This window comes from Neofelis nebulosa, chromosome X, assembly GCF_028018385.1.
Source record: "Neofelis nebulosa isolate mNeoNeb1 chromosome X, mNeoNeb1.pri, whole genome shotgun sequence".
NCBI lineage: Eukaryota > Metazoa > Chordata > Mammalia > Carnivora > Felidae > Neofelis > Neofelis nebulosa.
Genome location: NC_080800.1, coordinates 10,513,663 through 10,527,299, shown reverse-complemented (window position 1 = coordinate 10,527,299; position 13,637 = coordinate 10,513,663). Strand labels below are relative to the sequence as shown.

The 13,637-nt window shown below is 50.4% G+C and overlaps 2 protein-coding genes across 5 annotated transcripts in view; one reads left to right on the top strand and one right to left on the bottom strand.

Moving 5' to 3' along the window:
• OFD1 (OFD1 centriole and centriolar satellite protein) overlaps nt 1-13,637 on the bottom strand; it is an 81,148-nt gene that overhangs the window by 42,687 nt on the left and 24,824 nt on the right. The gene's annotated exons all lie outside the window — the stretch shown is intronic.
• On the top strand, nt 91-11,402 carry TRAPPC2 (trafficking protein particle complex subunit 2). Of its 3 annotated transcripts, none has more exons than XM_058714044.1 (6): nt 137-221; nt 2,633-2,700; nt 5,864-5,973; nt 8,393-8,541; nt 8,973-9,054; nt 10,299-11,402. In XM_058714044.1, exons 3-6 carry the CDS (start codon nt 5,881-5,883, stop codon nt 10,395-10,397), a joined length of 423 nt encoding a protein of 140 aa, XP_058570027.1. In that variant the 5' UTR covers nt 137-221; nt 2,633-2,700; nt 5,864-5,880; the 3' UTR covers nt 10,398-11,402. The 3 variants fall into 3 exon arrangements, with proteins under 3 accessions (XP_058570025.1, XP_058570027.1, XP_058570026.1); XM_058714043.1 differs by having other exon boundaries at nt 2,633-2,769; XM_058714042.1 differs by lacking the exon at nt 2,633-2,700 and having other exon boundaries at nt 91-221.

Here is a 13,637-nt window from a genome sequence, read left to right as displayed (position 1 = left end):
GCCCCTCCCCGACGCTGCCAAGCCCAACGGCCGTTGCCTGGAGGACCACGGCGCACGCGCGTTGCGGCGCGGTCCTCTGGCCGGAAGTCCCTCCCACTTCTCGTGAGACCTCAACCGCGCAGTCTCGCGAGCATTGCCTAGGGAGTTCCCATAGAGGCTGCCGAGCGCGGGTCCGCCGAGGGAGCGGAGTGGCGGTTTCCGTCGTCAGCTTCTCCCAGCAGGTAGGTGATGGAGTAAGTAGGGGGCGGGAGCTCCCAAGGACGTTTCGGGGCCCGCGTGACGCGGGTCTTGGCCTGGTCCCTCCACCCCGCCCGCGGACAGCCGGGCCGGATCTGGTCAGCCCCGGGGCGGCTGAGCTTATCACAGGCCGCCCGGCCAGGGCACATCGCGTTTCGGCCTGCAGGCGTCGGCCAGCTCAGGAGCTTGGCTTCATCTTGCCTTTTTGTAGGTCATTCAGCTAATCGGATTTGGTTTTGTTTACGAGGGTACGGTTGTCGTTTGGAGCTGGAAAATTCATCGTGGGCCCTGTCCTGTGAGAGGAAGGGTTTAGTCCTCTCAAAGGCAACCTGGTAGTTCTATTTTAATTGTTGGAAAGTGCTCAGTAACATTGACCCAAAGGAGTTTCCACTTGACCTCAAAGGAGCAGCCCAAGACTCGGCCTCCGGAGCGATTTGAAAGAGGTGTTTAGTCCAGAGTTAAGTACGTGGCACTCTCGTAGCGTACTGCCCTTTCCCAAACCCCCAGAAGATGTGGATCATTGATCACAGCTAGCTTTCGTGCTAGAACTTTTGTCTCCATGTTAAATCAGCACCAAGTCCTGGCACTCACTACTGGTTAATGAGAACCGCACCAGCAGGGGCCAATTTGCCATCCCTAGTCAAATCTTTGCTTTGAGATGGCATATATTCTATTTGATGGTAAGATCCTGCTCTTTCTCACTCCCCACCCCCCCCCCCCAGCTTAAACATCCTCTGTTCCTGCGCTAGCTCTTTCCCGAGCATTCCTTCCAACCCAGTTCAGAGTTAAGTTTTTAGAGGAAGACTGCACTAGTGGGGAGGAGCTGAGAGAGGGAGACAAAAATTCCAAGCAGGCTCCGCACGGTCAGCAGAGCCCGATCCCATGAAACCACGGGATTGTGATCTGAGCCAAAGTCAAGAGTCAGAGGCTTAACCGACTGAGCCACCCGGCAGCCTCTTTAAAAAAAAAAAAAAACACAAAAAAAAAACCCCACATGATTTGGGGGGCGCCCAAGTGGCTCAGTCAGTTAAGCTACTGACTCTGGATTTAGGTGCAGCTCATCATCCCAGGGTCTTGAGCTCTAGCCCCATGCCAGAGGTCGGGCTTTGCGCAGGGTGTGGAGCTTGCCTAACGTTTTCTCTGTGCCCCTCCCCTGCGTGCAGGCACATTCTAGAGACACACACACACACACAGGTTGAAAATCATGCTGATTCAGCAGACCTGCGTCTTGTTACTTCTGTACCAGGTGACCTTCCGTTTTCCTGATGGTAGTGTAAGGTGACTTTTGTTTTTCTAACTGGACACATTTCCATTCGTTTTGTGCTTCTGCCCTTCTGATGCCAGCCTCACAGATTTGTGGTCTCATTTTTATATTAAAAAAGGGCTGGGGGCCCCCGGGTGGCTCAGTCGGTTGTGTGTCTGACTTCGGCTCAGGTCATGATCTCACGGTCCGTGGGTTTGAGCCCCACATTGGGCTCTGTGCTAACAGCCCAGAGCCTGCTTCGGATTTTGTCTCCCGCTCTCTACCCCCCCCCCCCCCACCTCATGCGGTCTCTCAAAAAAAATGAACGTTAAAAAAAAGAAAAGTTAGAAAGGCGCGGGAGGGGGCACTAAGGTTTAGATAACCTGTACACCTAGCTTGGGACTTGAACTCACAACCTTGAGATGAAGAGTCGCTCGCTCCTCCGGCCGAGCCAGCCAGGCACCCCATCATCGCCCTAGTTCTTCCATCACGTAGACACCTTCTCTCCGTTCAAGGTAGTGCGGAGCTTTTTGTTATCACTACATTAATTTTAGTTGTCCGTCTCCGAAGCAGCTCAGGTCAGCATAGCCATCAGTGACGGCTGCTGTTCGCACCCCAGGGAGAGTCCAGTCTCTGGTCATGGAGGGTTTCTTCACGAGCGCCTCAACTTCAGCTTCATACAAAGGTGCAGTTATTTCATCACAGACTTCTATTAGGCCTCTAGGACCAGGAGGGGCTCAGCACTAGAACATTCAGGAGATTCTTTGCTGCGTCGAGGCTAGTTAATCCTGGCCTGCCTCTCGTTCTCGTGTTTTCAGCTTTGCCTGACCGCTCGCAGCTGTTGTCCCTACCCGCGCAGTTCCCCCCTGCAGGCGTGGAGCCCTTCCTACGTGCCGGGCTCCCCTGCAGGCGTGAGGGATGGGTGCTGGGAGACAGACACAGCCTCCGTTCTCTACGTCATCGTCCCCCAGCTGCCTAAGTAGCTTCCCCTTGCCGCACTCCGGCCCCTCATTCCCCTCCCTTGGGCCTTTCCTACAGTGCTTTGAAAGCTTCCTCCCGTGGTAAGCGAACTCCCTCCGTCCTCAGTCTCCCTATAAAACGCACCTACCTTCTGCTAGTACTTCAAGTATTTCCTTTTTTTCATTCCTGCAGGTTTTTCAGCCTCGACGGCTGTTTTCTGCTCCTGAACAAATCCTCCCCAGTTGAGCGGCTTCACCAACGTGAATTTATTCTTCCAGTTCCGTAGCAGCCTAGAAACCCAGCACGGGCCTCCCCGGGCTGGAATCCAGGTATCCGCAGGGCCGTGCTCCCCTCTGGAGCAGAAAGCGTGGCTCTCTTTGTGCTTTCCAACTTCTCGGGCCGCGCGCGTTCCTTGGCTCCTGGCTCTTTCTTCTATCTTCAGCCCCCGCCAGCGTGGCGTCTTCGTGACCCTCCTTCTGACTTTTCGCGTGGGCCTCTCTCTTCCACTTTTAAAGAGCATGGTAATTATATTGGGCCCACTTGGCTCGTCCAGGCTCCTTTCCCGATCTTGAAGTCAGCTGACGAGCGCCCTCAGTTCCACCTGCAGCTTTCATTCCCCTCTGCCCGTACATTAGCACTCGAAGATTTTCAAGATTAGGATGTGGACACCACGGGGCGTGCTGTTCTGCCTGCCACCACATGTTTAGAAGCGACGTGTTCGTTTCATCCCTCTTTTTTCCCTTTCCTATTTCCTTTCTTGGCGAATCGACTCATCTTGATATTCTGCTTGATCATCTCAGGCAGGCATTTGGGAACATCCTTGGTTCTTGCTGCTTCCTCAGTTCCCCAGTTTAATCCGTTGCCAAGTTCTGTGTAGCCATTTCCTCCACACCCCGAGACCTAGTCGTCCTTGGAGATGCTTGAAGGGCCCGTTTTGGGTGATGGGAAAATCAAGCAGACACATACACACACACACACACACACACACACACACACACACACACACACACGGCAGTTGCTTTATTTGTATTACATGCTGTAGCTCTAAGTAATACTTGCTTTGCGGATGGAGGGAAGGTTGAAGAGGTTGGAAGCTTTAAAAACGTTTCAAATCACTGTTCTAGAGCTGCACCGTCCAATACAGAAGCCACTAACCACATGTGGCCTTTTCAATTAATGAAAATTAAATGAAGTTCCAGATTCAGTCTTGCAGACACAGTAGCCACCAGTGGCTACCACATCGGACGGTGCAGACATAAAACATCCACCCCGCCGCCACCCCACCCCCCCAAACTTGAGTGTATCAGCACAGAATTCTAAAGTGCGTCTCCCTTTTGCCTACCACCTGGGCATAATAAGCCTCAAATATTAAAGGAGTAACCTTCCAGTTTTTCCCATAGAATCCGGTAGTTACAGTACTCCTTCAGCTGCTGTGAAATTCTTGGCAGTTCAAGTTCTGCCCAGCGGGATGGTTTGTGACATAACCTTTATGTGGTTATGGTTCCTTCGGTCCCCTTTCTGTTTATCCTCACCCTGTACTGACACTCTGCGGGTATAGGAATGAGGCTTAGCTTCCTTCTACGTGTATAGTGTGCTGCTGCTGCTGCTGCTTAAGTGTTCGTACCGAATGAATTAAGCCCTTCCCTTGGCACACTCTAGCCGTGAAACCTATTGCAATTAATGAGATCATTGTCGACTTTGTTGACATTTCCAGCTCCCATCCCCCTTCCCCTTGAGAATTTCTTTCTTTTGAGAATCACTGCTGATTCTCCTGGTTCTGCATAGCTTTTATAGCATTCTTGCTTGTGTTTGTTACTCAGTTTTACTGTTTGGGCCTTTTTCTCATCTTCCCCCTCAGACTTTTCTGTAAAGGGTCGGATGGTCTCTGTCGGAGCTGCCCCACTCTGCCATTCTGTTGTCGGACAAAGGCAGCCTTAGACCGTAATGAAAGGGTGGACAAGGCCAGATTTGGCCTGCGGGCTGTGGTGTGCCAACACCTGCCCCAAATAACGTTTGAAGTCCTCTTGGCCTCATCGTGCCCAAAGAATGTCCCATCTGCTTTGTCTTCCAGTCGTGGGCCTTCCAAATCCAGAGGTAGAAGTGCCAGCTGTCCCTCGATTTCCTTAACAAAGGTTGTACTGGTTAGGAAATACGTTTCAGGTGTTCTGATGTTCTCTGTGAATGAGCAGAAGTCCCAGTGTGGCTCGATGAGCCCTGGGCTCTGACATGTGTCACCGTACACTCTGTGAGACTGTATACTCTCAGGTAACCAGATTGCTGCCCCGTGTGGAGGCTGTAAGAGTCCACACACCTCCATGTGCGTACGCTCCTCCATGCTGTTCTAGATCACATTTGCTGAGCACCTCCCGTGAGCCAGATGTTGTTGTGCCTGGTGCTTCGCACCCCTGATGTTGGGGTGGTGAGTTCAAGCCCCAGGTTGGGTATAGAGATTATTTAAAAATAAAATCTTAAAAAAAAGAAAAAAAACAAAGGAAGACACAATTTTATATTCTAGAAAAGATGGAAGAAATCATAATCCAAAAAGAAAGACATCTGAGGCATTAAGAAGTCTTAGAACTAGGATTAACAGGTTTGCTGAAGAAATAAAATGAAGACAAGGTCAGGGGGGAAGCAGTCGCAGGGGAGGATCCGTGCTTCTGTGGCTTTTAGCATCATCAAAATCTGCATGGACAGACAGATGGGCGGAAGGATTTCTGTATGTATTTTTAGCACAGGGTCTCTGGAATCAGACAAAGCTAGGTTCAGGTCTCGCTCTGCCACTTACTGATGATGTGACCACAGGCACGGACCTTAACCTCCCAATGTCCGTTTCCTTCTGGTGGAAGAAACAGAACGATGATGGATCCCTTAGAGGGACCTTGAGGATTACACAGCATCGGGAGTTGCACGCTCCGTGGACTGAGCCAGCCGGGGGCCCCATGTCTTCCTTTCTTAGGAATATTGCTGGAGGAGGAGGCATATCCTAGGCTCCTGTATTTGCAGAGACTTAGATTTGTAGTATACATACTTCAGGTAGGAAGAGGACAAAATCACCCTTTATTCGTTTTTCCCATTGTTTGTGCTAATAATGCTAACTGGTCCAGTCCAAGTTTGGCCCAGCTTACTCTGAATATTCTAAACTCTCAGGTCATGAGGATGTTGTTGTTATGATTTTGTATCAGAGGTCTTCCAGGTTCCCTGTGAAAACTCAAGTACTGGATTCTACAGGACATATCCCAGGCATGTAATCTGTATAGTCCAAAAGCCAAATGTCTATGGCAGTAGAGTGGAAAGCACGACAAGCTTTGTGGTCCCTGCTACAATGTCAAGTTTAAGGAAAAAATTGAATTCCAGACTTCTTGTTAAACCTTTTTGGTTTTCAGTATGGAGTACTAAAAGTGTGTGTTATTTTCATTTAATTAGGAGCTATATTGAAGACAATGTCTGGAAGCTTCTACTTTGTAATTGTTGGCCACCATGATAATCCAGTTTTTGAAATGGAGTTTTTGCCAGCTGGAAAAGCAGAATCCAAAGTGCGTAAGGAAACATAAACAATTTCGTAAGCGTGATTTATGCTGTTGCAATTATAAGGGTGTGGTGTGATTTTACAGCCGGGGGAGGTCTGGACCGGGGAGGTAGCTGGAATCCACCACGGTTACATGAGGCTTGCTCCCCAGTCCCACAGGGTTGTAGAAGCCACCGAGGGACCGTCCTCTGAGTCGTCGACTCACCCTTACATTCAGCACACCCTTGGCACGGACGAGCAGGAGGCCCTGGGTCTCTTCTCTGACACGTGCTTCCCCATGCCCCCCGTTCTGAAAAGCTGCTCCGTGAGCGCGTAGAAACACACTTCCAGCTGCTGTGGGGCTGGAGGAACAGTTGCTACTGATCGGAAATGCCACGGAAGCGCATTCCGCCCAAGTGACATTTCCATCAGGACCTACGCGGCAGGTCCATTTACACCTGGGAGGGTTGAAGGACCCTTGCCTCCGTGTCCCCCCGCTGCCCCTGAGACTGGCGCGGTTTGCAGGGACCTTCTGCACCACCCACTGACTGGGTGCCCACATGCCGTCCTCTTCGGCGACGCCACCCCACTTCCTTGTTGCCGTTCAGAGTAAACGTAGGGTCTGCAGAATCCCTGGGGGCCTCCCATCTCTCTGTACTCGTCTGTGTTGCTGATGAACTGCCGGCAGGTTATGCTGTGTCTCTCCCAGCTTCCAGAATAAGCTTTCACGTCCTTCAAGACAAGAACTGAGTTTTGAAATGAATCGTAACGCATAATGTCCAGCGTATGATGCTTTTCAGCTACTTAAATCTTGCCACTCAAATGCGTAGGAATTTGTGTTCTCTGCCAGGTGCTTTGTTGCCCCAGTATTTTCCCACATCCACGTGAGCGCGCGGCTCATTACGACTCTGTGTTGGGGTGTCTCCGTACAACGGTTGCCGTGTGGCACAGGGCTGCTTACGTGGTTTCTCGGGCACGTAAAAACATTTTGTGGCGTGACTTGACCTTAGCCCTTCTGTTACCACTCACCTTCTTGAGGCAGTTCTGCGTTTTTCTTCTGACCTCGTGACTGGTCATCCACGTAAAGTGAGGGAAACACGGCGGTAAGCCGGACACCAAATAATCTCTTTCTCTAAGGAGTAAATTCGCTTCGTCACGGTGACGTGCGCGAGGTAAACCTGCCTGGCTGCGTGGGGGATCCCGGGGCAACTGGCGGCCCTCCCCCAGCCCGGTCCAGGAACCGCATCCTCAGCAAGCAGGTCATATTAAGGTGCCTCTCCCAGGGCCCACCCGACCGAGCACCGGACCGGGCGGCCTAGAGTAACCGAAGCTCGTGGCCTCGCGGGTCTGAGCACGAGGCGGGGGCAGGGCCAGCACCCTCCGAACGTGCCAGGGAAGGCCTGTTCCAGGCCCCTCTCCTAGCTTCCGTAGCCCCTGGGCTTGTGGCGGCCTGCTCCCCACGCGCGCGTCTGTCTCTAAACCGCCTGTTTTAGAAAGGCACCAGGGATCCCGGGTTAGGGGCTGTTGTGCCCTAGCATGCCGACCACGTCTGCAGTGACCCTCTTTCCAAATAAGGCCACGTTCTGAGGTACCGGAGACGGGGGGTAGGACTTCGGCATAAGAATTCAGTTCAGCCCATAAGAAGTGTGCTTTGAAAAATCTGGAAATAGAGAATTCCACGGGAGTAAGACCATTCCAGGTTGAGAATTCCCGCTCCGCACTGTGGTGGGACAGTCCCGCCTCTCCCAGTGAAGCCCACGTGAAGGACACTCTGCTCTGACGGGACCGTGTCCTGCCGCTGAGACAGGTGCCGGCTCACAGCCGAGGCGGAGCGTGGCCTCCCGCCGCTCCCGGGTCCCCTGTCACGTGAGCTCCATCCGCCTGAAAGAGGCCTGTGCCAGGCCTTCGAGAGCCCCACCTCAGCTGTCTCGTGTCCCCGCGCTTGCCCTGTGTCCCCCGCCCCCCGCTGACCCTGAGACCCAAGCCAAGGTCACCTCTAGCTCTCCACCTCCTCGGCTGCAGCCTACCTAAACTGCCCTCCTTTATCCATAACCACTTACGTATTTTTTCGCGTCTTCCTCTAAAAAGATGTGAATGTCTTTTTTTTCTTTTTAACCTCCTCTTTCTTCACATGCTTCAGTGGTTACTGAATTTGGTAACTTCCTTCTTGCAGAATTAGAAAAATAATCTGTATAATTTGTTGAGCATGTTCCATTTATTAGTGGGTTGGCTGTTCCTACTTGTTGACTTTTAGCTACCAAATTAAAAAGCAGACTGTGAGGTGAAAACACTTAAGATCTCTTGTAAGTCCCATGACAGTAATAAATGAAGTAAGCAGAAAATGCTCCCCCACCCCCGAAAACTGCGTAGAATTTACAGAATGAGATGGTGGCGTTCTCGATGCTGTCTGCAAATATTAATCTGCTGCTACTCACACTGTCGTCTAGGATGATCATCGTCACCTGAACCAGTTCATAGCTCATGCTGCTCTCGACCTCGTGGACGAGAACATGTGGCTGTCGAACAACATGTACTTGAAAACCGTGGACAAGTTCAACGAGTGGTTTGTTTCAGCGTTTGTCACTGCAGGTCATATCCTTACCTTTGTAACGAAGGTCTCCAAAGGTTGGGGTGACGAACTAGAACAACATGGGACCTCGATGCCAGACTACGAGTCTGGGGACTTCAGAGTGTCGGGTAGAAATTGCCATTTAGGGGGCTACTTTTATTTTTTTTAACAGGAAAAAAACCCCACATTTTGTTTAACGGATAATTTTAAAACCAAGTCTCCTATAAAACTAAGGTTAATCTGAACGATATGGTTGATTTTACTTTATTTTATAGTTCTTTTCTAACTTTAAAAATTATGTTTTCTTTAAGATAAAACCTAACTTCAGACCCAGTTTACGTATTTTGCTTTTCCGTCACAGAATAATACAGTGCGTGTGACTAATTGGAAGGGTATCCTATCACCTGAGTACTTTTCATTTTTCACTTCTAAGATTATGCCTTAATTATTTTACATATGAGATTCATTATGCTTCATGACATAAGGCAAGAAGATGGAATAAAGAACTTCTTTACCGATGTCTACGATTTATACATAAAGGTATGGTGTGTTGTTTTCAAATCCGATTGTAGAAAGGGATTGCAACTGTGACCGGAAACTGGCCCGTGGCAGCAACTCCCTTATATACGGTGGTTTCCAGCTGGTTTCCAGCTCAGACTAGCTCTGCCCCCGTCAGAAGTAGCCCTTGGTAACTCCCCCGTCGGGCATGTCTTCCCCGCCAGGCTAACGTGTGCTTAGGACAGAACTCGTGCTGGTTATTTTTAAATTGATTTCAGTTTCCCCCTTTTGGCACAGAGTTTTGATTTTATCAGGGAATCCTAAAAAGAGAAGGAAGCAGGCTACATGCATAAGGGAAATTGCTTCGTAATTTTAATCTAAAATGTTCTCCATCTGCTTTACAAGTAAGTTACAACGCAGTGACTATATAGATCATAAACTGGTGGGAAGTTTACCAAACAGTCACTCAAGGAGAATGATGCCACTCGCCTATCTTGAAGCTTAATTGGAAAAAATAAAATATTACTAGGACGTCGGTGGTTAAACTGCACTGCCAGAAGTATGTTCTTAGTAATTTAAGTGTTCTGTACTTCGACAGGATTTTTTTTTGCATATCAGCACAGTTAATATTCCTAGTGAGAAATAGCAGATAAGAATCTTTAGCCCTCTTATAAAGATGGACAACGTCAAGTGATTTAAGCTGTAAAAACTGGTTAACTCCTTTTCCTTATTAGTGATTCCATTTAACAGTTTTCTCCCATATATTATGATATAGTCACTACACTGAGAAACTGATCACTTAGCCATGTGTTAAAGGACAGTATTGAAAACCAGATTGTTGAAGAAATTACATGAGAGTAACCTAATAGCAACGTGGTATAACTTCTTTTCTTTACCTATGAGCATATGGTAGATTTTAGTTTCATGGCCAAAGGGCCTTACTGATTAATCCACATATTTATAATGAATGTGAGAAGATCAGTATTTCAGACGCAGAGTGAATCCTGAAAGTTTGTTTAGCTTCCATGGGCAACACTTATCCTACCACCATTAGTTTGCCATAAGTACTCCTCAAAACTAAAACCCCAAGGCAAAAATTTCCCCAAGGGGGCGTTACTGTTAACAATGGAACATTTTCGTGCAACTTGAAAACATGATCTTCAGACTTTCGTTTTGGATGTCTTTGATGATTTTATTTAGAACGTTAAAATAATTTCCTTCTAGAGATCTGTGATTTTGCAGCCTTTTTACGTTCACAAGCTCACTAATGCCTTCGTCTTTCCTAGTTCGCGATGAATCCGTTTTATGAACCCAATTCTCCTATTCGATCGAGCGCATTTGACAGAAAAGTTCAGTTTCTTGGGAAGAAACACCTTTTAAGTTGAATGCAGAACAATTTGGAAATAAACAACGTCACTACAATGGGGTATTCTCAGGAATGTGTACATTGTAAGTAACTTGAGTAAATAGCCTGGAAAAGTTTTACCTGTGGTCTGAATTTATCTAAACCTAATGAAAATCCTTATATATTTCAAAACAGTACATTCAGTTTCTTAACGATTGTCAATCGATCGATATCTGCTTGTGAACAGTGTTATTTATAAACTCTTTATAACCTTGAAAATACCTTTATTCTAAAAATTAAGAATGAGCTTTTGACTTGACTCATTCAGATAGCTCGATCTTGATGTCGCGATCCAGAACCAAATGTCATTGTCAGGATTTGGTAGACAGATTTAAAGCTAAGCTTCTGCAGTAGGGAATGAAGCTGACGGCACGCACACGGGCCTCGATACGTGTAGAGATGTTGTTACGAAACCACACAGGCGGCATATGTAGCGCTGCCCAGGAAGCTGGAGCGGTTTTCACGGTGCCAGATGCCACACGCCTGCCTCGGTCAACGACCGGGGATAGTGATTGTGCTATACATCTAGAATCCTGGGTCCGGGTCTGTAAAATGGGAGGCCGGGACCAAAGTAACAGGTTATGTTCTCATACTGCCTTTCCCTCAGACAGTAAACTAAAGATTAAGCGAACTGGTGGATAGTTCGACTAGTAACAAATTGTATCTGTCAAATTGTTAACAAAGAAACGTTTATATTGCGTTAGCGTTGGCATTCTTTGCTTTTTAGGCTGTACGCCGAGGGGGAGGGGAGAGCTCTGCTGTGATAAGTGGGATCTTACTGTAAACTGGTAAATGTCCACTTAAATACAAGTACCGTGACCACATCTGTTCCGTGCAGATGGCGAGCACTGGCAGAATTGTGTTCCATCCCGAGTAACTCGGGCAAGTACTTCTGTTTGGTCTCATACCCTTGTGTGAAGCTGGTGCCGTAATTGCTTGCCGCATCTGTCTCTTTGGTTTCTTCAATAAAGGTGTTTGTCCGAGAGCGTGGAGTCTCGTAAGCGCCGCTCACCCGCCACCGCTGCTGTTGTGGTCCTCTTTCCCCCGGTGAAGGTCTGCAAACCGTATCTTAACCCATTTTGCAGAGTTCGGAGCGCCTCGGACTAGGTGCGGGAGCGGAGCTGTGGGAGCCGGGGGACCCCGCTGACCGGCTGCTGGCCGGAGCCCGTGGGGACCTGCTGCGCCCTTAATTAGCCCGGAGCGCGCGGGGAGGGGAGCGGCGCCTTGGCCGCAGGGGGTCGCGGGGCACCCCGCACACAGGGTCCTTCCCTCCAGGCTGTGAGGCGGGGCTGGGGACAAGGAGCGGGAGCCCCATGGGAGCGGGTTACCTTAGTCCGGTGTGTCAGCCTGTGCGCGTGACTGCCTTCGAAGGGGAGGGGACGTGGGCCTCGAACGCGCGGAGAGAAGCAGCGCCGGGACCCGGGGCAGGGGCAGGCCATCTGACAGGGGAGCCGGCAGCGCTTAGGTGTGGTGGGAGGGAGGGGAGGTCACACTGAAGGCTCGGGAACAGAACACAAAGGCCACGGGTGACGTGAGTGGCGCCCTACCGAGCAGAGGAGGTCAGCACTAGACCTGTCGCGTGTGTGAGCGCTCCCAGGGCGCCCCGAAGGGAGCCCGCAAGTCTGCCGTCCGGCCGTCCTTCCCCGGGCCCGCAGACGTGCGCGTCCACTTGGGCTCGGCGGCCCTTCCTGCTTGCCGGCCGCGGCGGGGACTTCTCCGCGTCCCCTGACGGTACAAGGGCCGCTTTCCTCCCCGCGCTCACTGCCCACGAGCCACTGGTATTGTGAGAGAGGTGGCGTTGCGGGGTCACGATCCTGAAGGGAAAGCGTACACGCGTTTCCACAGAAATGTCAAACTCGAGGTTTTCTCAAGAGGAGGACCATCTAGGGGCGCCTGGGGGGCGCTCGGTAGGTTAAGCGTCCGACTCGATTTCGGCTCGGGTCATGATCTCACGGGTTCACGAGTTCGAGCCCCACATCGGGGCCCCGTGCTGACCGTGCAGAGCCTGCTTGGGATTCTCTCTCTGCCCCTCCCCCGCTCCCTCGCTCACATTAATTTTAAAAAATGAACATCTAGGATATTTTAACTTCAACTAGGGAAGTTTTCACAAGGCGGTGACAAAAACGTTACCCCATCGATTCAATCGTACGTGTCCAGCCTCCACACCGCACACTGCGTTTGCTACACCGGCTTCAAACGTCCATTTGCCCATTCTCCAGGTTCCGTTTTGCCCTCTAGCGATGACCGGCCTCAAAGACGTCCCACCAGAAGACACAGAAGCGCGGGCGCCCGCCGCCGTGTGGCGAGCAGCGGCACTGCAGCGCCGCCCGCCCCCACCGGGCCCCCCTCCCCGGACCGGCCGCGCGCACAGTCCCTCCCTGCCGCCCGCTTGGGGGCTCTGCAGCTGCTTCCACCAGTCCGGCCGCCCGGCCGTCTCGCCTGCCCCGCCGGGGTCACCCGCTGCTTTGTTCCCCAACTCTCGTTTCAGTATTTCTCGTCTTTAAGCAACACCATTCAACCAAAGGACCTTTTCCTTCCTTCAAACGAATCAGATCTGCAGCTACCTTTTGCTCCTTGTTAAAGAGCTTTACCATCAGCTCCTTCCGTTTGAAGACTGAAGACATCGGGTCAGGTTTAGTTCCTCCTCTTAGTTGTCACATATCAGTACTGTGCTCGGTCAGGCAGCCCCCGGATCCCTTTAAGCCACGGTGTTAAACTGAATTACTCTCCCTTCCCACCCGCCGGTCTTCACACGCGTGAAGATCTGTTCCCTGGCCCATTTTTTGCTTCCCAGCTCTAGACCCCTTGACCAACTAATCCCCGAATAGTCTGCTGAAAAAAGGTTACAGAAAAGCTGTAGTTTTTTAAAAACCTCTACAAGTATCAAAACCATACACCATGTAAATACCTACACACATATATATGTATTATGGGGGGAACTGTGTCCCCCTCAAAATTCGTATGTTGCAGCCTCAGTCCCTCAGAACGAGACCGTATTTGGAGACGGGGCGCTGTAAGAGGCGATCAAGTTAAAATGAGCCCGTTAGGGTGGGCCCTAAATCCAATCTGACCGGTGTCCTTGTAAGAGGAGGAAACTTGCACAGAGAGACATGGGGGGTGTGGGGGGGGAAAGAGTACTGCACACAGGGTAAGGTTATCTGCAAGCCACGGAGACACTAGGAGAAACTAAACCTACCAACACCTTGATCGTGGACTTGTA